General features: G+C 37.2%; 1 protein-coding gene across 1 annotated transcript in view; it reads right to left on the bottom strand.

Moving 5' to 3' along the window:
- AP3B1 (adaptor related protein complex 3 subunit beta 1) overlaps positions 1–23,599 on the bottom strand; it is a 285,822-nt gene that overhangs the window by 197,787 nt on the left and 64,436 nt on the right. The window contains exons 4-6 of the mRNA XM_049866363.1: positions 8,411–8,506; positions 7,623–7,783; positions 1,901–1,967 (exon numbers count right to left, since the gene is read on the bottom strand). Coding sequence (XP_049722320.1) covers positions 1,901–1,967; positions 7,623–7,783; positions 8,411–8,506 — 324 coding nt within the window. The remainder of the gene's footprint in view (positions 1–1,900; positions 1,968–7,622; positions 7,784–8,410; positions 8,507–23,599) is intronic.

The raw sequence follows: 23,599 nt of genomic DNA on the forward strand, positions 1-23,599 counted from the left end.
TGCCTTTGCATAGTCAATGAAACACAGGTAAACATCTTTCCGGTATTCTCTTTCAGCCAAGGTCCAGCTGACATCAGCAATGATACTGCTCGTTCCACATCCTCTTCTGAATCCAGCCTGAATTTCTGGCAGTTCCCTGTCGATGCACTGCTGCAACCATTTCTGAATTATCTTCAGAAAAATTTTACTTACGAGTAATATTAATGATATTGTTCAATAATTTCTGCATTCTGTTGGATCACCTTTCTTTGGAATGGGCACAAATATGGGTCTCTTCCATTTAGCTGGTCAGGTAGCTGTCTTCCAATACTCTTGGCAAAGACAAGTTAGTGCTACCAGCGCTGTATCCACTTGTTGAAAACATCTCAAATGGTATTCTGTCAATTCCTGAAGCCCTGTTTTTTGCCAATGCCTTCAGTGTGTACTGGTTAAGTGCTACGGCTGCTAACCAAGAGGTCAGCAATTCGAATCCTCCAAGCGCTCTTTGGAAACTCTATGGGGCAGTTCTACTCTGTCCTATAGGGTTGCTATGAGTGAGAATCGACTCGACGGCAGTGGGTTCGGTTTTGGTTTTGGTTTCAGTGCAGCTTGGACTTCTTCCTTCAGTACCATTGGTTCTTGATCATATGCTACCTCCCCAAACAGTTGAATGTCAACCAATTCTTTTTGGTACAGTGACTCTGTGTATTCCTTCCATTTTCTTTTGATGCTTCCTGCATTATTCAGTATTTTGCCATAGAATCCATCAATATTGCAACCAGAGGCTTGAATTTTTCTTTCAGTTCTTTCAGCTTGAGATGAACTGAGCTTGTTCTTCCCTTTTGGTTTTCTGACTCTAGTTCTTTGCATATTTCATTATAATACTTTACTTTGTGTTACTCACTTTAGCTACTCTATGTTCAAGAGCAAGATTCAGAGTTACTTCTGACATCCATTTTGGTCTTTTCTTTCTTTCCTGTCTTTTCCACGACCTCTTGCTTTCTTCACGTATGATATCCTTAACATCATTCCACAACTTGCCTGTTCTTCGTACAAAGACAAGGACCAGAGGAGTTGTGCAGAGCGGAGGTGGGGAAGGATATAAGCAGACATGAAGTCGAAATTGCAAGGAACCCAAGGACAAAAAGAATTGAATGAAAATTTAATAAGGGGCACTGAATAAAAGCAGAAAAAGAACCAAGAGAAAGAAAATGAGGTAAAGAAAGAAGCAAAAGGATTAAAGACAGTAGCTGAAATGTAAAACAGGGAAAGACGATTCAACATACATAAATTGCCCAAAGGGGGGAAAAAAGGTAACAATGGAACAGAACTAATACTTAAAATTATAACCTTGAAAACAAAACAAAAATTTTGTCAGAAATAAGCTCTGAAGCATATTGAAGGGTATACATTCCCAAAAGACTCATTTTAGCTAATAAGATAACTCTTAGCAACCAATAAAACAGTATATATAAAAATATTTTACTGTTTTTTCAATACTTTTATAATAATAAAACATATCCTTCTAATTTTCAAGATCTCTGTATTACTTCCTAATATTCAGTTTTAGAACAATTATTTGTTCCCAGGTGATGCTGCCTTTTAAAAACCTAATCAATTACTACTCAAAATAAAACTGTGACACTAAAAGAAGTCAACAGTTTAGCCACAGGTTAAATGAAGGATATTTTTTCCCAATCTGTCATCTTCCAGACTGTGATGAAAAAACATGTAACAAACTAAAACTCCAAAGTCCTTCTCTATCAGTGAAAATTTTTGTTCTTCACAGATCTTTAAAATAGTCTTCAGCTCCATTAATATTTAGTCCAGTTTGAAATCAGTAATTATATACAATATTAAAGGTAAAATGGTACTACATAAATAATTTTTTTACTGTAATGACATAAAAGATATTACTTACTGTGCTTTTATCTTTAAGAAGTTTTTCAATTACTTCAATTAACATTTCCTTCTGCTCTGGATCAAGGCTAAAAGGCAAAAAAAAAAAAAGAACTTACATTAATTTTTTTCCCTTTAATTCTACCTTTAAATGATGTTCATTTCTATGATGCTTAGAAGTTTTAAAGGGGAAAGGGGAGCAATACTATGTCAAAATAGAAATAAACAGAAAAGGAACTGAAAGCAAAATGAGATAATTATTCTCACAAATGTGTCTTACTCTTTCCTTCTAAAATTGCTCATTTTAACTAAACCCAGATATCAAAGCCATTAAAAACTGCCAAAAGCCATTAAGTAACTGCCAAAAACAAATATACAGAATTTTAAAAAAAGAATTTTTTTTATCATACTACTTTACTGATAGAGACATACATTATAAACCATGGTATTTAAAATCAAGAACAACAGGAGAAGGTTCACATATGTACAGAATTGAAAACTGCATCTTAATAGCAGCTCTAAGCACTGAAATAATACCAATCTAATTTTCTTTCTAGCACAGAATTCATTTATTGAGAAGTTGGACAATGGGTATACAAAGATAAATAAGAAGAGTCTAGTAAAGATGGATCAAAATATAACCATACCATAACAAGAGAGATAAGTAGAAGAGATTATAGGGAGACAGAGAAAGGGCAACAATGGAGGCAGGATGGTTGTGGAAGGTTTCTTGTAAGAAGTGACCCCTTAGATGAATCTCAAACAACTTGACTTTAGAGCTGAGGAAAGGAGGACATATTCTAGGTAGAGACTAAAGCAGAAATAACGGGATTACTAAAAAAAAATATATATATATATGTATATATAAACATATACACATATATACACATATACATAAGCAGTACAAAGCTATTAGAGCATAATTTCAAGGCAAGAAGAGGTAAGAGTTGAAGCTAGAGAAGTAAACTACAGCCCTGTAATGAAGGGACTTTTAAAACATCACAATGAGCTTGGATCTTATCCTGCAAGTTTATAACAAGAAAAAATACTTAGAAGGATGAGATAACTTCGCCTGACAATTAACCTAAGAAAATAAATTTTACTTTTTCTATAAAGATTATATAATTTTATTATTAACTATCACGATTATCTGAACATTCAAAATTTTTCTTTCAAATCTCAGCTCAAGTTCTCCTCAAGTCCTCCAATCCTAACTAATCCCATTTCATTATATCTTTACTTTCTGCAACACTTATTACATATGACAATCTATAAGCACCTATCATGTCAAAGGCAGTTAGCATGTCTTTGTATATGCATATACATCATGTGCTGGTATGTTATTCAACTACAGGTTGCCTTTAATTGTTTGGTATACGTTTGACTTTTTTCCTCAAATACGTGATAGGATATTCATAAATACCACATCTTCTGCCTTTCTCCTAAATCTACTGCACACAACACAACACTGTATTTATAACACCAAAAAAACAAAAGGGCCTCATAAAAGTTTGCAGAATTAATGATAACAAAAAATAATACTGAATTATTGCAGACAATAATTCTCTTATTTAGGCAATTTGTTTTCTGCAGTAATCAAGGCATTGGATGATTATTTTAGTAAATATACTAATATGGTACAGCACTATATTGAAAAACAATACTTTTTAAAAGAATTATTTAATAAAATAGCCCTGGAGAAGAATCAGAAAAGGAATGGAACAGAAAGAAAAAAGTTGATATAAGGGAAAACAAGTTGAGAGGATAATAATATAAGAATCTAGCCTGCAATAAACAGAAAAAAAAAAACCCTCAATTTTCTAATAACATACGTGCGTATGTGCATGACAAGGCATCCCTGTGTGGTGCAGTTAACACACTCAGCTGATAATTGAAAGGTTAACGATTTGAGCACACCAAGAGGCACCTCTTAAGAAAGGCCTGGCAATATACTTCCAAAAACTCAGCCAACGAAAACCCTACGGAGCACAGCGGTCACCATTAGTCGGAATCTACTCGATGGAAACTGGTAGTGGTACATGTGCATGAGAGACAGAGTACATGAATAAGAATTCAAACTCTGATTATTTTCAAGTTATAAAATGAGTAAATTATCACAATCCCCAACAAGCTCACAATTAAAAACCTACATAGAGTCTCTATAACAGAAACAAAATAAAACGTGTTCAAAGACTGTGGGGGAAAAAACTAATTCATTGGGTTTACTTAGTATAAGGATCGGCTACTTATGAGAGGTAATAAAATAAGCCACCATGGGCTATAATTCCATGTAACATTAAAGAGATCTTCAGTTTTATTAATGAAGCACCTTTTGTAGTTATTGTTAGGTGCCATCCAGTGAGTTCCGACTCACAGCAACTCTATGTAGAACAGTTACACATCATCCTCAAAATTCTTACGCTTGAGCCCACTGCTGCAGCCACTGTGCCAATCCATCTTGCTAAGGGTCTTCCTCTTTTTCACTAACTCCTTACTCTACCAAGCATGATGTCCTTCCCCAGGGACTGGTCCCTCCTGATAACATGTCCAAAGTATGTGAGACAAATCTTGCCATCCTTGCTTCTAAGAGCATTCTAACTGTACATCTTCTAAGAGAGATTTGTTCATTCTTCTGGCAGACCATGGTATATTCAATCTTTCTCGCCAACACCATAATTCAAAGGTATCAGTTCTTCTTTGGTCTTCATTATTCATTGTCCAGATTTCGCATGCATATATGGTGACTAAAAACACCATGACTTGAAACAGGCACAACTTAGTCTTTAAAGTGGCATCTTTGCTTTTTAATACTTCAAAGAGGTCTTTTGCAGCAGATTTGCCCAACGCAATGCATCATTTGATTTCTTGACTGCTGCTTCCACAGGCGTTGATTATGGATCCAAGTAAACCAAAATCCTGGACAATTTCAAACGCTTCTCTATTTATCATGATGTTGCTTATTGGTCCACTTGTGAGGATTTTTGTTTTCTCTATGCTGAGGTGTAACCCATACTGAAGACTGTAGTCTTTGATCTTCATCAGTAAGTGCTTCAAGTCCTTTTCACTTTCAGCAAGCAAGACTGTGCCATCTGCATATCGCAGGTTGTTAATGAGTCTTCCTCCAATCCTGATGTTGCATTCTTCTTCATATAGTTCAGCTTCTTTGATTATCTGCACGTCATACAGATTATGTATGGTGAAAGGATACAATCTTGACACACACCTTTCTTGATTTTTAAACCACACGGTATCCCCTTGTTCTGTTCAAACTACTGCCTCTTGGTCTATGTACAGGTTTTGCATGAGCATAATTAAATGTTCTGGAATTCTCATTCTTCATACTGTTTGTTACCTATAATGTGTTATGATTCACATAGTCGAATGCCTTTGCATAGTCAATAAAACACTGGGAAACATCTTTCTGGTATTCTCTGCTTTCAGCCAAGATTCATCTGACATCAACAATAATATTCCTTGATATCCCAATGATATTTCATGTTCTGTTCCAAATCTGGCTTGAATTTCTGGAAGTTTCCTGTCGATGTACTATTGTGAATGCTTTTGAATGATCCTCAGCATAATTTTACTTTTATGTGATATTAATGATATTTCTTGATAATTTCCACATTCTGTTGGATCACCTTCCTTTGGAATGGGCACAAGCATGGATCTCTTCCAGTCGGTTGGTCAGGTAGCTGTCTTCCAAAATTCTTGGCACAGACAAACAAGCTCTTCCAGTGCTGCATCCCTTTCGTCTCAATTGGTATTCCATCAATTTCTGCAACACTTTCAGTGCAGCCTGGACTTTTTCCTTCAGTACCATTGAACATCAACCAATTCTTTTTGGTACACTGACTCTGTGTATTCCTTCCATCTTCTTTTTGATGCTTCCTGTGTCATTTATTTAATATTTTCCCCATAGAATCCTTTACTATTGCAACTTGAGATTGGAATTTTCTCTTCAATTCTTTCAGCTTGAGAAAGGCCAAGCATATTCTTCCCTTTTGTCTTCCTAACTCTAGGTCTCTGCACATATTATAATACTTTGTTTTCTCAAGCCGCCCTTTGAAATCTTCTGTTCAGCTCTTTTACGTCATGATTTCTTCTTTTCACTTTAACTACTCTAAGTTCAAAGAGCAAGTTCAAGAGTCTTTTCTGACGTCCACTTTGGTCTTTTCTTTCCTGTCTTTTTAGTGACCTCTTGCTTTCTTCATATATGATGTCCTTGATGTCATTCCACAACTCATCTCAGTCTCCAGTCCTTAGTGTTTAATGAGTCAAATCTGTTCTTGAGATGGTTTCTAAATTCAGGTGGAGTATACTCAAGTTCATATTTTGGCTCTTGTGGACTTGTTCTAATTTTCTCCAGTTTCAATTTGCATATAAGTAATTGACAGTCTGTTTCCCAGTCAGCCCTTGGCCTTGTTCTGACTGATAATATGATATTAAGCTTTGCCATCATCTCCTCCCACAGATGTAGGCAATCTGACTTTTGTGTATTCCATCTGACGAGGTCCACATCTATAGTTGCATTTATGTTGGTCAAAAAGGTATTTGCAATGAAGAAGTCATTGGTCTTGCAAAATTCTATCAGGCGATCTCCAGCATCATTTCTATCACCAAAGTCATATTTTCCAACTACTGTTCCTTCTTCATTTTCAACTTTCACATTCCTGTCACCACCAGTAATTATCAATGCATCTCAATTGCAAGTTTGATCAATTTCAACCTGCTAATGTTGGTAAAATTTTCAATTTCCTCATTTTCTGAATTAGTGGTTGTTGCGTAAATTTGAATAGTCGTATTAAGTGGTCTTCCTTGCAGGCATATGGATACTATTCCATCACTGACAATGCTGTACTACAGGATAGATCTTGAAATGTTCTTTTTGACGATGAATGCAATGCCATTCGTCTTCAATTTGTCATTCCTGGCATAACAGATCACATGACTGTCTGATTCAAAATGGCCAGTATCAGTCCATTTCAGCCCACTAATGCCTAGGATATCAATGTTTATGCATTCCATTTCATTTTTGACAACTTCCAATTTTCCTACATTCATACTTCATACATTCCAGGTTCCGATTATTAAATGACATTTGCAGCCATTTCTTCTCATTTTGAGTCATGCCACATCAGCAAATGAAGGTCCCGAAAGCTTTACTCTATCACATCATTAAGGTCAACTCTACTTTGAGGAAGCAGCTCTTCCCCAGTTGTCTTCTGAGTGCCTTCCAACCTGGGGGGCTCACCTTCCGCCACTATATCAGACAACGTTTCACTGCTATTCACAAGGTTTTCACTGGCTAATTCTTTTCAGAAGTAGATTGCTGGGTCCTTCTTCTTAGTCTGTCTTAGTCTGTGAGCTCCACTGAAACCTGTCCTCCATGGGTGACCCTCCTGGTATCTGAATACCGGTGGCATAGCTTCCAGCATCACAGCAACACACAAGCCCCCACAGTACAACAAACTGACAGACACATGGGGGCCAGGCATAGTAGACAGTATGATTGTCCAATTCAAAATGGCCAGTACCAGTCCATTTCAGCTCACTAATGCTTAGGATATCAGTGTTTATGTTTTCCACTTCATTTTTGGCAATTTCCTGTTTTCCTTGATTCATACTTCATACATTTCACTTTCCGATCACTTTTGAGTTATGCCACATCAACGAACGAAGGTCCTGAAGCTTTACTCCATCTACGGACAAACTGGCAGACGTGTGGGGAACAAAGCACCTACCTGTACAATTTTTGTATTGCATGAGCTGCATTCTTCCTAACATATGGTGATAAGTCAGCAGCAGCTTCCTTAATAGCAAGCATCATGATAGGTACAATAATTGGCACTCTGATACTGGACAGAACTCTCAATGCACTTGCACGAATTAGTTGGTTTGGATCCTAAAAATAGAGCAAAAATATTCATCAAAATTTCAGGTTTACAGTATTTCAAAGGCATCTTTATCATACGGTTAACATGTTCTTAGAGGGTATACTATGGCCAATAGTAAACAAAAGCTACTTAATTTAAAATGAACAACTAGTATATGGAAATGAGTCAAGGAAAAGAACAATAAGTAAATGTTCATTCTTTTGAATAATGTCTTAATAAGAAGAGTAATGGTTACAATTCTATTTAACCATTTATTGCTAAACATGCTGAAGTTTTGGAGTTTCACAGTAATAAAATATTGCAGGTCATAAATTTATCTTTAACCAAGTCTTACGTTAACTCATTCACACTCTCAACAATTAATTGTTATAATGATGAGCAGTTCTTTGATGCATAATAATGCTTATATTGAACGTAAGAAACACAGAAGCTGTAACATACAGGGCAAGGTTCAGTTGGTTGTATAAAATATTTTCTAAGGGTTTTGAATGAACTGTGGGAGGCCCTTTTAACTCTTTCAAGACACTAACTACTATGGCACTTAGTGGATTATCACTCCCCTTCCTGAAATGACACACCTTTAACTGTGCAGAAACTTTTTGGTTATTTGTCTGTTTTTTTACTATATTACTTACCTTCAGAGCTCGCTGAAAGGTACTTATTGACAAGAGTGCCAGATCCTGCTGTTCTTCAGCATGTCGGACTAGGTAAACATATACCAACTTCTTGATCTGTTTAAAAAAGAAAGGAAATCAGCCAATCTTAGCCAGAATGAAAATTAAAAACTCAATAACTCAATTATTTTCTACACCAAAATCCATTTTCAATTTTCCCCAAGTAAATAACTGAACCTGGTCAAGGTTTAGAGTGTAAAATAAAGGTTTTGTAGAATAATGAATGACACCAGGAAAAGTTTGTGAAATAAACATTTTAATAATCAAATTCATAATATCAACATCCTATCCAAGTGTCTTAATAGCACAGTGGTTAAGAGCTCGGCTGCCAACCAAAAGCTTGGCAGTTCAAATCCACCAGCCGCTCCTTGGAAACCCTATGGGGCAGTTTTACAGGTCATTATATAAGCTGGAATCAACTCAACGGCAAAAGGGTTTTTGGATCCAAATGTCCTTCCAGTCAAAGCAGGGGTGGGAGGCGGGGGGAGGGAATCCCTGAGCAAAACACATACAAGAATATTAAAATGTGAACTGAATACTGTAAAAACTTTTTCAAAGTGAGGGATACAAGATAACGGAAAGAACTTGAGTCCTGTTCACTAGCAATACAGTATGGGGACTTCGTACTCTTCATCTTTCAAAAGGCACCAGACCCCCCAGGTATTTCTAACTTTGATTCTATGATAATATTCACATTCCAATATACATTACATGATATCTTCAGCTCTGTAAGAATACTGTGTGAAAATAATGCCAATTTAACGTACTAAAAGTTCTGAAAGGCTGAAAATGTCTCCCGAATACAGTTTTTAACAGCAATTCAATCACTAAATTTATAACAAAATCATGATGAATAGAAAAAATAAATGAAAATTGGAATTGGAATTCATCAACTGCTTCCTTCTGGTCTTACTGCTCATAGCCTATGTGTCCCTTCTCAAAATCCTCATATGCCACACTTCCTGATTAATTTTCTTATAATGTCAACATTGCACAGACCTTAAAATTTACTGAATGTTTAATGAACATGGGAAACAGCTGAAAATGATTCTGAAGAAAAAGAACAGTGCTACACTGAGCCACATTTATGCCATACTAACCAAGATGGACTACTTTAAAGGCAACTGCCGTGGCATTCCTTCCTTCACATTCCAATTTCCCTTGATAGACAGCACAGTTTTGAGTTCCTTCCCCATGCTGCTTGCTCTCTCCTGAGCTCATTCCAACTTTTCTACGTCTCTTTCGGCATGGCACTCCAAATCACAAATGATGTTTAACCAGACAAACTAGATAAGATCCTGTTTCAGAGGTGGTATCTGCTCTGGTTCAAGCAATTCTTGATTAAAATCATACACCTTTTCCAAATGTGCTACTGACTAAATCATGCTGTACTTGAATAACTGTCCAGATGTTTGCTTGTTTTGTTTTAAACCAAGGGCAAAATCTTTTATCCACAGAAATTTTCAATAATTTAGACTCAGACAATTACAGCACACCTCTAAGATCATTCAAAAAAAAAAACAACCCAGTGCCGTCGAGTCGATTCTGACTCATAGCGACCCTATAGGACAGAGTAGAACTGCCCCACAGAGTTTCCAAGGAGCGCTTAGATCTTCATTTTATAATCCAACATATTTTGCTATTCTCCATGATTTCACGAGCACAAGTGAAAGTTTAATGAGCATCCTTTCTAGACCTCCACAATTACTAATAGAAAACACTAACACAACCATTTTAAGTTAATATCAATCCATTCATCCATAAAGTATGGACCAGGTTATGAGTGAAAAAAAAAAATTTCCAATTACCCTTCAATACTGAATGGACTCACAGCATATAAAACACAAAATATGAAATCCGTAATACAGTCTATAATCTGTTCAAACATCCTTTTTAGCCAAACAGGAACAGTCAATGTTCTCCAAATATCACGTGGCAGTTTTTGTCTCTATCTCTACCCAACCTACTATCATGTCCTTCTCCCCCAAGTTTCACTTATCAAAGTCTTTCACAAGAGCAAAAATGAAACAATAGAAGTGTTCATCAATAGATTCACCATAAAATACATTATAGTGCGTCCATATACTACTACTACTATGCAGCCATTATACACAATAAAGGAAAATTATATCTGCTATCCACCAACCATCTGTCAGTTTGTCATACTGTGGAGCCTTGCATGTTGCTGTGATGCTGTATTTCCAATAACAACCAGGTCACCCAGGGTAGAGAGGTTTCAGCGGAGCTTCCAGACTGAGACAGACTAGGAAGAAAGGCCTGGCAATCTACTTCTGAAAATTAGAAAACCCTCTAGATCACAACAGAACATTGTGTGACTCACTTGCTTTGGATACTTCAGCAGGAGGGATCAATCACTGGGGGAGGACATCATGTCTGGTGAAGCAGAGGGCCAGCAAGAGCGAGGGAGACTTTCAATGAGATGCACTGGCACAACAGGTGCAACAACGAACTCAAACGTGCTGGGCAATCATGAGGACGACACAAGACTGGGCAATGCTTCATTCTATGGTACATAATGTCTCCATGAGTTAGAGATGACTCAGTAGCAGTAGCTAGCTATATTTGATATTGAAAATATATCCCTATAAAATTTGTTTTTTGGTGATTTGTAGTTTATTACACACATGCACGTTGTTTCTTTTACACCTCACAACTCTGTGATATGGATATTATGATTGCCTGTTTCCCAGATGGGGAAACTGAGGCTCAGAGAGATGAAATGACTTTCCCAGGACAACCCTGGGACTGAAATCTATATCTCTGGATCAAAGTCTAGGTTCTTTCCATGAGTCTGCCATGCTGACACAAGGCATCACACTATAAACCAGCCAGTGACCTGACCACCCAGAAAGAACACACAGATCTAATGTTGCCACCCCAGGTCAGATTCAGCAAGAAAGCTCACAGCCTGGCCTCAGCCCCTAACAGTGATGGTTTATGGGGACAAGATTATTTCAAAGCTGGAGATTTAGCCTTCTAACCATTCCCAAGAACCCTGCAGTAACCTGTTTACCACATTTTATTCACTGCTATTGACTGAATAGCTTCAAGGCTGTATCCTTCAACGCTTTAGATAAAAACACATTTTGAGCCCTGGGTCTGTCTTAGCAGCATGGTGGAGGTGGCAGAAAGGGGACTAGGGCATTAGTTTTTTTTTGTTATTGTTGTTTTTTCATGAAGGGCTAAAACAACCAAATAAAAACCAAAACAAACAACACACACAAAAGAGAAAAAAACCCACGTGTATCAGAGCAGAACTGTGCTCATAGGGTTTTCAATGGCTGATTTTTTCGGGAAATAGACTGCCTGGCCTTTCTTCCATCCTTATAAAAATTTTAAGGATGCAAAACAGTATGTATTGTATGATGTCAGTTCATTTAAAAAATAGATTCGCAGCACTGTTCAAAATAGCAAAAAGATGGAAATAACCTAGATGCCCATCAACAGATGAATGGATAAACTACGGCACATACACACAATGGAGTACTAGGCAACAATAAAGAAAAATGATGATTATGCAAAGCATCTCACAACATGGATGAATCTGGAGTGCATTATGCTGAGTAAAATAAGTCAATCACAAAAGGGCAAATATTATATGAGACTGTTACTATGAAAACTCATGAAAGGGTTTACAAACAACTGGACCACAACTACTATGGCCTCTACCAAATTGAGTCCAGTACAACTAGACAGTGCCCATCTACCACCACTGACTGCTCTGAGAGGGATCACAACAGATGGTTCTGGACTGAGCTGGAGAAAAATGTAGAACAAAATTCTAACTCACAAAAAAAGACCAGACTTACTGGCTTGACAGACACTGGAGAAACTCTGAGATTACGGCCCTCGGACACCCTTTTAGCTCAGTAATGAAGTCACTCCTGAGGTTCAACCTTCAGCCAAAGGTTGGACAGCCCCATAAAACAAAATGAGACTAAAGGGGTATACCAGCCCAGGGGCAAGGACAGGAAGGCAGGAGGGTACTGGGAAGCTGGTAACAGGGAACCCAAGGTCGAGAAGGTAGAGTATTGATATGTCATGGGGTCGGTAACCAATGTCACAAAACAATGTGTACTAATTGTTTAAGGAGAAGCTAGTTTGTCCTGTAAACCTTCATCTAAAGTACAATAAAAAAAGAAAGAAAAAAAATAGATGCATACATATGATATTCCATCCAGTCTAGAAGGTACCATTATTTTACAGACCTCTAAGAAAGAAACTGAAAAACAAAACAAAAACCAACCTGCCAATTTTAAGTCACTATTAATTGTTAAACTACATCCCAAATGCAGAAACTTTAAAACAGAAAACAAATGGCAACAATAGCAAATATTTATATTTAATAGTATGGGCCAGACACTGTTCTAAATTCTTAGATTAACTCATTTTATCTTCACAAGAACTCAATGAACACATAGTAGTATTACTTCTATTTTACAGATGAGAAAATAGGTAGAGAGGTTAAGTAACTTGACCAAAATGTCAAATCTAGTAAATGGCAAAGCCAGAGTTCAAACCAGGTAGGCATTAAAAGTTGAGAATCTACACAGTAATATGCTAACAGTGACTATCTCTGGGTGATGGTATTAACCAGTGACCTTCGCTCTTTATATCCTTCTATATTATTTACTTTTTTACAATGAATATTAATTAATTTTGTGTTCCGATGAAACAATACAGATACCTGCACTTAAGACGTGAATCTCATCTTTCCTGATGTCCTTCAACACGAATGAATAGTACCTCCTCTAACTCTAACAATATTTCAAACTTTTTATTTAAAAAAAATGTTAAACTGATAATTTTAAGTTTCGAAATTCCCAGGAAAAGACAGATTACTCTGTGGCCTTGGCAACACACAACCAGCCAAACTGTTTTAGACCTGTTCAATAAATCAACAACAGCTCACCTGAGTGAACAAGGTTTTGCAAGACAACCTATCTGTGACAGGCCCTTGCTTCTGAAAGTTAGCCAATCAAGAACAAACTCACTCCAATAAACACACTTCTGAGGGCCAATCAATCAACAACAGTCTCACTCAAGTGACTACACACCTACAAATTATGTAAAACCCACTTAGGCCCCTAAAGTCCACAAATCCCTAAACTCCACACTCCCCCAAAAAACTCTATCAGGTCAGTCATCTTTTGTGTTCAGTAAAAAAAAAAACTGTCGTCGAGTCGATTCCGACTCATAGCGACCCTACAGGACAGAGTAGAACCGCCCCATAGAGTATCCAAGGAGCACCTGGCGGATTCGAACTGCCGACCCTTTGGTTAGCAGCCATAGCACTTAACTACTACGCCACCAGTGTGTTCAGTAACCATGTCTAAATAGTATTCTCCTTGCTATTGTTGTTGTTGCATGCCGTCAAGTCCATTCCTACTCATAGCAAACTTATAAGGACAGAGTAAAAAATAAATTCACTGTCTTTTTATTTCAGATATTGAGTGTGGGGTTTCATCATCTTTCAACAGAACCTACTTAAAAGCACCAAGATTAGTTCATTGAAATTTCATATAGCTTTCACCCATCAGTTTTCAATTGCCAACACTTACTGTATGTCTCTGTATACATAAAGGTGTGTATATGAACATATTTTTTTTTCTGAATAATTTGAAGATAAGTTGAAGTCAACACATCATGACCTTTCTTCACCCAGGGATGGATCACCCAATAAGCAAGGTACCCACAGGTTTACTTGTGCTTACTTACTAATCCGTAGTATACAAAGATGTGGTGAAACCCAGGGAAACTGTATGAGATTATGCACTACAAATTAGTAAGTAAGCACAGGTTTAAGCCAGTGAGTACCTTGTTCACTGGTTAATCCACCCGTCTTCATCCGTAAACACTTGAGCGTGTATCTCCTAGTAACAAGGGCATTTTCTAACGTAACCATGCTAAAATAAAAAAAAGTTGCCATCAAGCCAACTGTGAGTCATGGAGACCTGATGTGTGTTAGAACTGTGCTCCATAGAGTTTTCAATGGCTGATTTTTCAGGAGTAGATTGCCAGGCCTTTCTTCCAAGGTGCCTCTGGGTAGGCTTGGCCTCCAACCATTCAGTAAGCAGCCTGGCACATTAATCATTTGTACCCCCCAGGGATTCCAAAACTACATTATCATAATCAAATTTAAGAAATTTTACATCAGTAGAATCCTATTATCTAATAATAATCCATATTCAAAATTTGCTAATAACATCCTACATTTACAGTATTTCTTCCTAATCCAGGATCACACATTATATTTAAGTTTTCGGATCTCACCAGTCTTCTTTCATCTGGAGTAGTTCCTCATCCTTTCCTTTCTAAAAGCACTTATGTCATTCTGGCCAGTATTAAAATTAGTTACGGAACACAGAATATGAAAGAAAATAACTCTGGCTAGAACTTTTGTTCTTTACCTCAATTTGCTATGACTGCCCAGACAGAATTTACTGAGCACTTAAAATGTATGAGATCTTACATTAACACTGTATTAATCATTTAAGTTTCACATCTACCCTAGTACAATTATCATCTCCATTTCAAAGGTGAGGAAACTAAGACACAGAGGGTCATGTAACATGTCCAAGGTCACAGATCTAGCAAGTGGCAGATCCAGAATGCAACCCAGGAAACAGGTTCGTAACTATTACATGTTGCGGCCTATGACAGCAGTCCTTCTCAGAGTTTTCTATCAAGGTATCCCTAACAAAAGAGGAGACCACTGCCCAGAGTATCTGAAGGCCTCATCCAAATTAGACCACCCCAGAATAAAATTTCATTAAAATACCAGGTCTAATCTTTTAAAGTATAGCAAAATTTTATTTTACTTCATAATACATCTGTGTTAAAATAAGAGAACAATTTAAATCACTTAACCCTTAATCTAATATTCCAAGTCAAAGGTCTAAGTTGTAGTTTTCTAACTCTTAGGATACTATCTCATAACCTCAATTGCATATGCTCTAATTTGAAAAACACATCATTAAGGTATTATTATTAACAATAAAAAAAAACTTACTTTTTCTGTGAAGTTTTTCAGGTAACTTCATTCTATAAATTCCCATCTCTTTTTAATGTACAGGTAGCCCCCAAGTTATGACAGGATCCTGTTCAGGCAACTTCATCACAAGTCAGTCTAACGTAAGTTGAATACCTTTTTTTAGTTTTCATTATTACTGCTTTTTATCATCACTATCCTCATAAATTCAATCTTTGAAAATCTGCGAGTGAACATCTGAGAATGGTCACATCAGCAAATTATGCACTGCAACGCTGTTACTACGTATTACTAACGAAAAAATGTACAAAAAAAAGCAAATGGTTGTAAGTGCAGTTCGTCATAACTTCAATACATTGTAAGTCGGGGACAACCTGGACTTCCCATCTATAGTCACAATTAAAATCTTTATATGGTTCAAATTAGTGTTTTTCAAACTTCAGAACATGCAGAATACAAAAATAAATATATTGGTGAAACATGGTCCTTTAAGTGATCATGTGGAACCAAGTGATCTTACGTAAGAACACAAAAATTAGGCTCCAAAATTAGTGGCAATATTAAAGATGGGAACCAAATGATCTAAAATATACCTAATTTTTAAGATTATACTTAAATGGAAACAAATTTTTAAAATCTTAGATCACAGTTCAATAAACATTTCTCTAATTGTTTGAGGTGGAGATGACTTTCTCCACAATTCAATCACAAAGTTCCTAAGAATCCAACAGTGCTAGAAAGCAACTAACACTTGTTGGTCGACTAACAGCAGATTCAATACACCAAATCAACACATAAGATGTATTTAACTAAGAAATTTCTCAAATCCCCTTTGTAATGACATAAGGTTATTCAGTACAGGGACCATTCCTTATTCATCTGTGTATTTCCAGGACCCACCACATTGCCTGGAATATCATACAAGCTCAATAACTATCAGCTCAATGAAACATCATAGCACAATGACTAAAAAAAATTAAGATATTTCCCATTGAATTGCTACATCTCAGATGGAACTTACTGCTGATGATTATAATTTACTGGATAGCTAGGTCTATAAGGTCACCAGCTACTATGAGGAAACAATACATATGTGTTAGGAAGTTTGCCCCCAAAGTGTTTAACTTGTGAGATTTTTCCAAAAAAAGAATTATTTAAAATATTCTTTCTCTTTAGTAATTATCCTCAGATCTCTGTCTACAGTCCTTTGGAAAGTTTTTAAAGAATAGGTTAGAGTGCCCCTCTCCCCCAACCCCCCTGCAATTTATTTCTCAGCAACACTTTTATTTACTAAGTAACTATACAGCCAACTTTTAAAGCTGAATTATGAACTCCAGAAACATAGCTAGGGATTTATATTGGCTACACTGAAACACGCGGACCCACAGCTGAGCCAGTAGGCACTGCTATAATTACTCACTATTGGAGAAGGATTTCTTTTTGCGACTGTTATAGCAAAAAGCATAACGATATTAAATCACAGAAGGTTGCAAAACACTAAATTTGTTCCAGTTCTAAGAATCAATCAATATTGACCACAAGAGGCCTATGCTCTGAATAGCTGCAGGTGTACAGAGAAAGCCTACTTTCCCTGAAACCATTCTGTGACCAGAAATGGAAACAGTTAAAGCTCCGTGACTACACCATTCCCTGATCAGTTACCTTCATTCAATGTTACAACACTCCTTGCTGTAAAGCTAATCACAGCAGAGCCCAGTAGGCTGGGAGAACACAGGCAGATCTGTTTAATTAGTTTATCAATACTAGTACATCAAACTTCATGAGTTATTGACTAAACCTTTGATTATCTTTGTACTATAACCACTGATTGCTTAGTAGGTCATTTTTGGTATCACTTGACACCTAATGGCAGATGACGTACAACTCAACTATGCCTAAGGCAGCATATGCTTGTAAAAATAAAATTTTGCTATCATAGTAATGAAATATCAATCAATTCTCTGAACATAAATTTTGAGATGCTTACGTCAGTTTTCCCACAATATTAAAGAATCGGGTATGTCCCCTGCCCCACAAAAAAAAAAAAAACCAAGGTATTTCAAGAACAAAAGAAATCTGGAACAAAATGACTGATAACTATGTTTATAGTTCACATTTTTGTTACCGAAAATTAGGCGGCACAGCAGAATCTGATTGTAAAGGGGAAAAATGAATAAATAAACCTGTTCTTTAAGCTCTACTGTTAATTCTTTGAATAGTATAAACAGCTTTTAATGAACAAAAATTAGTATGAAATGTTTTATTTACAGGAAGACCAGGGGCCCAAATGAAACTAATTTACCATCAATTTCTAAGCACTTGGTCATATCTACCTACATCTAAAACATAAAAAATTTATACCAACAACAGATATTTCCCAAAGCACAGCTAATATCAGATGCAGATAAAGCGTCAAAGACACTAAGGTAGAAAGAGGACGAGGGACTCACCCAACAGGCAGGATGGTGCAAGAAGGGGAATGATTAAAGATGGGTTCTGAAGCCAGGCTACCTGGCTTGAATTCTGGCTCTGCCGCGTATTAGCTGTTTAACCTTGGCCAAGTAACCTGTCTGTGCCACCTTGTTCTCATATGTAAAACACAAATAACCACAGAACCAACCTCACAAGATTATCTGTAAGGATAAAAAGAGTTGATGTTTGTAAGGCACCAAGAACCTAGCGCTGTGAGTTGGCAACGACTCATCAGCAATGGTTCTTTGTTTTTTTTTTAAACAGCCTAACAAGGAGCCCTCGTGGCACAAATGGTTAAGTGCTCATCTGCTAACAAAAAGGTTTGTGGTTCACACTCACCCAGTGACTCTGTGGGAGAAAGACCTGACAGTCTGCTTCTGTAAAGATTACAGCTAAGAAAACTGTATGGGGCAGTTTTACTGAGTCAAAATCAACACCTAATAACAACCACCACCTACCACAAACAGCATTAAAAAAAAAAAAAAGGCTAATCTATTTTCAATAACACTGAAAACAAGCTTTACCTACACCTCATTTTTCTATGGAAAAATTTGACCTTTTTCAAATTATTTGGACTTTTTTATACCAGAGGCCATAAAACAAATTTACATATCAAATTGGAAGCTTATATAACATGGTCACAAGACATTAAAGAGACAATATGTTTAAAATTATCACCTCAGAATTACACATGGTAACAAGCACATAAATAGTGCTCAATAAATATCTACAAAATTAACGACGTATAAAATTTACAAAACCTCTGAGATTACATGTTCAGCCTAGATTTTTCCCACTAAATTTGAATCTCAGAAAGAATATATGGCTTGTCAAATTATTTAAGTCCAATATTAAATTAATTCAATCTAGTTTATAAGTTGGCAACAAGGGTACAATTGTTTTGATTTGGCTTTACCCAAGTCGATCAAGTCAAAAGTGACTTTATGATAACTACTCATTTTGGTAGTAAAATTCACCTATCTGCAATATATAATGTAGTAACAGAAAAATGAAGTATACTCAAAAACGGATCTAAAAAGTACGTCAAAGTACATATCTTTAAAATCCTATGATATAAAACATGTTAAGACGACAGGGAAAAAATTCATTTTTATATGGAAATGTGTATTCAGAAATTTCATATTTACTCCACATTTACTATTCCAGATTTTAAATATGTAAATGCAAGATTATTTAGGCTACTAATTTACTTTCTATGGTGAAACGTTTTATTTGAGACTGCCATTGTGTTAAAATAATAGCTAAGATGTTTATTAGACTTTTTAATCACAGTAATATGTTATACAAATGAAGTGTGACCCAGATGATCTGATCCATTTAAACAAAAAATTTAATTGGTATTCTCAGGTTATGGTTATTTTACTGATTCTACTTGCTTTTCATTAGAATGTGCCTTATTTAGGCAAGGCCAGCGTAGCTCCATAGATACATCCAAACTCCGTGAGGGACCGAATTGCTGGGCTAAGGGCTGTGGGGACCATGGTCTCAGTGAACATCCAGCTCAATTGGCATAAAAGAGTTTATAAAGAATACGTTCTACATTCTACTTTGGTGAGTAGTGTCTGGGGCCTTAAAAGCCTGTGAGCAGCCATCTAGGATACTCCACTGGTCTCACCCCTTTGGGAGCAAGGAAGAATGAAGAAAACTAAAGACATAAGGGAAAGATTAATTCAAAGGACTAACGGACCACATCTACCACTGCCTCTACCAGACTGAGTCCAGTACAATGAGATGGTGCCTGGCTACCACCACTGACTGCTCTGACAGGGATAACAGTCAAGAGTCCGGGACAGAGCTGCAGAAAAATGTACAACAAAATTCTAACTCAAAAAGAAAGTCTCTGGCCTGACACAGATTGGAGAAACCCTGAGAGTATGCCCCCCAACACCCTTTCAGCTCAGTGAAGAGGCCACTCCTGAGGTTGACTCTTCAGCCAAGGACTGAACAGGCCCATGCAACAAAGCAAGACTAAAGGGGTACACAAGCTCTGGAGTAGGGACTTGAAGGTAGGAGGGAACAGGAAAGCTGGTAATAGGGAACCCAGGGTTGAGAAGGGAGAGTGTTGACATGTTGTAGGGTTGTTAACCAATGTCATACAGCAATGAGTGTACTGTTTGATTAGAAACTAGTTTGTTCTGTAAACCGTCATCTAAAGTTCAATAAAAAATTAAAAAAAAAAAAAGAATATGCCTTGTTTTTCAAATTAAATACACTATTAATTATAAAATCCCTAATAATATTTGGCTTACCTCAATACAGACTGACTACTAAAGCACTACGAGACTGGTGAGGCACACTAAATTTTAGAGACACTTGACTAAAGTATAATGGCTGATTTAAAGTCAGGACCCAAATGTCATCTTTGGATCTACTTTAACTACAGAATCAGTTGACCTTTGTAACAGAAGCTAGACCTGCTTACTAAGTTTTTTTTTCTCTGTGGTCACCCCGGGGCTGGCATACATTGTCTCCAGAGATACTGGCATAAATGGTTATTAAACCTTCAGTACAAGACATCCCCAGGAAATGTTCTGCCTTAAGTAAGTTATTCTAACAATCAGTTCTCAGGATATCTGCCTTGTAGTCATCCTGTGACTACACACAGAGCACCCTCAAGAAGATACATTCATACCTCCTGATTTTGCCTTATAACTGGTGTTCTGTAGCAGCCCCACCTTGGATTCATTGGTATTACTTGGATGGAGCCCATGTTTGCCCTTTCAAATGTTCTTATACTTTCAATGAACCTCTTTATTTTACTTTAAGCAAACTTGAAGTTTTTCCTCTGTGACAGATACTGCTACAAAACTTGATGTATTATTCAGCCATGGAGAAATAAAATTCTAATACATGCTATGACATGGATTAACCTTGAAAACATTAGGCTGACTGAGTCAGACACAAAAGGACAAATATTGTATGATCCCACTTCAATGACGTATCTAGAATAGACAAATGCACAGGGACAGTGTTCAATAGTGGTTAGCAGGAAGGAATGAATATTACTGCTGAAGGGGTACTGAGTTTCTGTTTGGGGTAATTTAAAAATTTTGGAAATGGATAGTGTGATGGTTAAGGTTGTGTGTCAACTTGGCTGGGTCATAATTCTCAGTGGTAATGTAATTACGTAGTTTCACAGTTATGTAATTATGTAATTTGGCAGTTACGTAATGATGTACTCATTGTCCATTTTGTGATTTCATATAATCATTCTCCATTTTGTGATCTGATGTAAGCAGCCAATCAGTTGAAAAGGAAGTTTCCTTGGGGGTGAGGTCTGGATCCGATATATATGGACGTTCTGGAAAAGCTCACTTCCTTGCTTTGGATCCTGCATCCAGCTCATTATCAACTGACCTCTGGTTCTTGGGACTTGAACCAGTGGCTTGCCATGTTACCTGCCGATCTTGGATTCATCTGCCTCTACAGCACGAGCCAGTGGCCTGCCATCTGACCTGCTGATCTTGGGTTTGTCAGGCCCTACAGCTACATGAGTCAGGAAAAGTCTCCAGCCTGACACCTGACCCAAGGACTTGGAACTTGCCAGCCTCTACAACTGTGTGAGCCATCTTCTTGAGATAAATACATATATGAAACCCTGGCAGTGTAGTGGTTAAGAGCTTGGCTTAGGTCAGGCGCACTTTAGCCTTCAAGGTGACATCTTTGCTTTCCAACACTTTAAAGAGGTTTTTTGCAGCAGATCTGCCCAATGTAGTGCATCTTTTGATTTCCTGACTGCAGCTTCCGTGGGTGTCGATTGTGGATACAAGTAAAATGAAATCCTTGACAACTTCAATCTTTTCTCCATTTATCATTAAGGGACTTATTGGTCCAACTGTGAGGATTTTTGTTTTATGTTGAGGTGTAATCCATATTGAAGGCTGTGGTCTTTGATCTTCATCAATCAGTAAGTGCTTCAAGTCCTCTTCACTTTCAGCAAGCAAGGTTGTGTCATCTGCATAATGTAGGTTGTTAATAAGTCGTCCTCCAATCCTGATGCCCCGTTCTTCTTCATATAGTTCAGCTTCTTGGATTATTTGCTCAGCATACAGGTTGAATAGGTATGGTGAAAGGATACAACCATGACGCACACCTTTCCTGACTTTAAGCCACACAGTATCCCCTTGTTCTATTCAAACAACTGCCTCTTGATCTATGTAAAGGTTCCTCGTGAGCACAATTAAGTGTTCTGGAATTCCCATTCTTTGCAATGTTATCCATAATTTGTTATGATCCACACAGTCGAATGCCTTTCCACGGTCAATAAAACACAGGTAAACGTCCTTCTGGTATCCTCTGTGTTCAGCCAGCATCCATCTGACATCAGCAATGATATCCCTGGTTCCACGTCCTCTTTCTGAATCCTGCCTGAATTTCTGGCAGTTCCCTGTTGATATGCTGTTGCAGCTGCTTTTGAATGATCTTCAGCAAAATTTTGCTTGCATGTGATATTAATGATATTGTTCAATAATTTCCACATTCGGTTGGATCACCCTTCTTTGAATAGGCATAAATATGGATCTCTTCCAGTCAGTTGGCCAGGTAGCTGTCTTCCAAATTTCTTGGCACAGCCGAGTTAGCACTTCCAGTGCTGTACCCGTTTGATAAAACATCTCAATTAATATTCTATCAATTCCTGGAGCCTTGTTCTTCGCCAATGCCTCCAGGGCAGCTTGGACTTCCTCCCTCTGTACCATTCGTTCCTGATCATAAGTTACCTCTTCAAATGGTTAAGCGTCAACTAATACTTTTTGGTATAATGAATCTGTGCCTTCCTTCCACCTTCTTTTGATGCTTCCTGTGTTGTTTATTTAATATTCTCCCCATAGAACCCTTCACTATTGCAACTCAAGGCTTGAATATTTTCTTCAGTTTTTTCAGCTTGAGAAACACTGAACGTGTTCTTCCCTTTTGGTTTTCTATCTCCAGCTCTTTGCACATGTCATTCTAATACTTTATCTTCTTGAGCTGCCCTTTGAAATCTTCTGTTCAGTTCTTTTACTTCATCATTTCTTCCTTTTGCTTTAGCTGCTTGACATTTGAGAGCAAGTTTCAGAGTCTTTTCTGACATTCATCTTGGTCTTTTCTTTCTTTCCTGTCTTTTCAATGACCTCTTGCTTTATTCGTGTACGATGCTCGTGATGTCATTTCACTACTCATCTGGTCTTCGGTCATTAGTGTTCAACGCATCAAATCTATTCTTGAGATAGTCTCTAAATTCAGGTGGGATATACTCAAGGTTGTATTTTGGCTCTCGTGGACTTGCTCTGATTTTCTTCAGTTTCATCTTGAACTTGCATATAATCAATTGATAGTCTGTTCCACAGTTGGCCCCTGGCCTTGTTCTGACTGATAATACTGAGCTTTTCCATCGTATCTTTCCACAAATGTAGTCGATTTGATTCCTGTGTATTTCATCTGGAGAGGTCCATGTGTACAGATGGCCGTTTATGTTGGTAAAAAAGGTATTTGCAATGAAGAAGTCGTTGGTCTTACAAAATTCTACCATTCGATCTCTGGCATTGTTTCCATCATCAAAGCCGTATTTTCCAATTAGCAATCCTTTTTCTTTGTTTCCAACTTTCACATCCCAATCACCAATAATTATCCATGTGTCCCAATTGCATGTTCAATCAATTTCAGAC

The sequence above is a fragment of the Elephas maximus genome, chromosome 2, assembly GCF_024166365.1.
Source record: "Elephas maximus indicus isolate mEleMax1 chromosome 2, mEleMax1 primary haplotype, whole genome shotgun sequence".
Taxonomy (NCBI): domain Eukaryota; kingdom Metazoa; phylum Chordata; class Mammalia; order Proboscidea; family Elephantidae; genus Elephas; species Elephas maximus.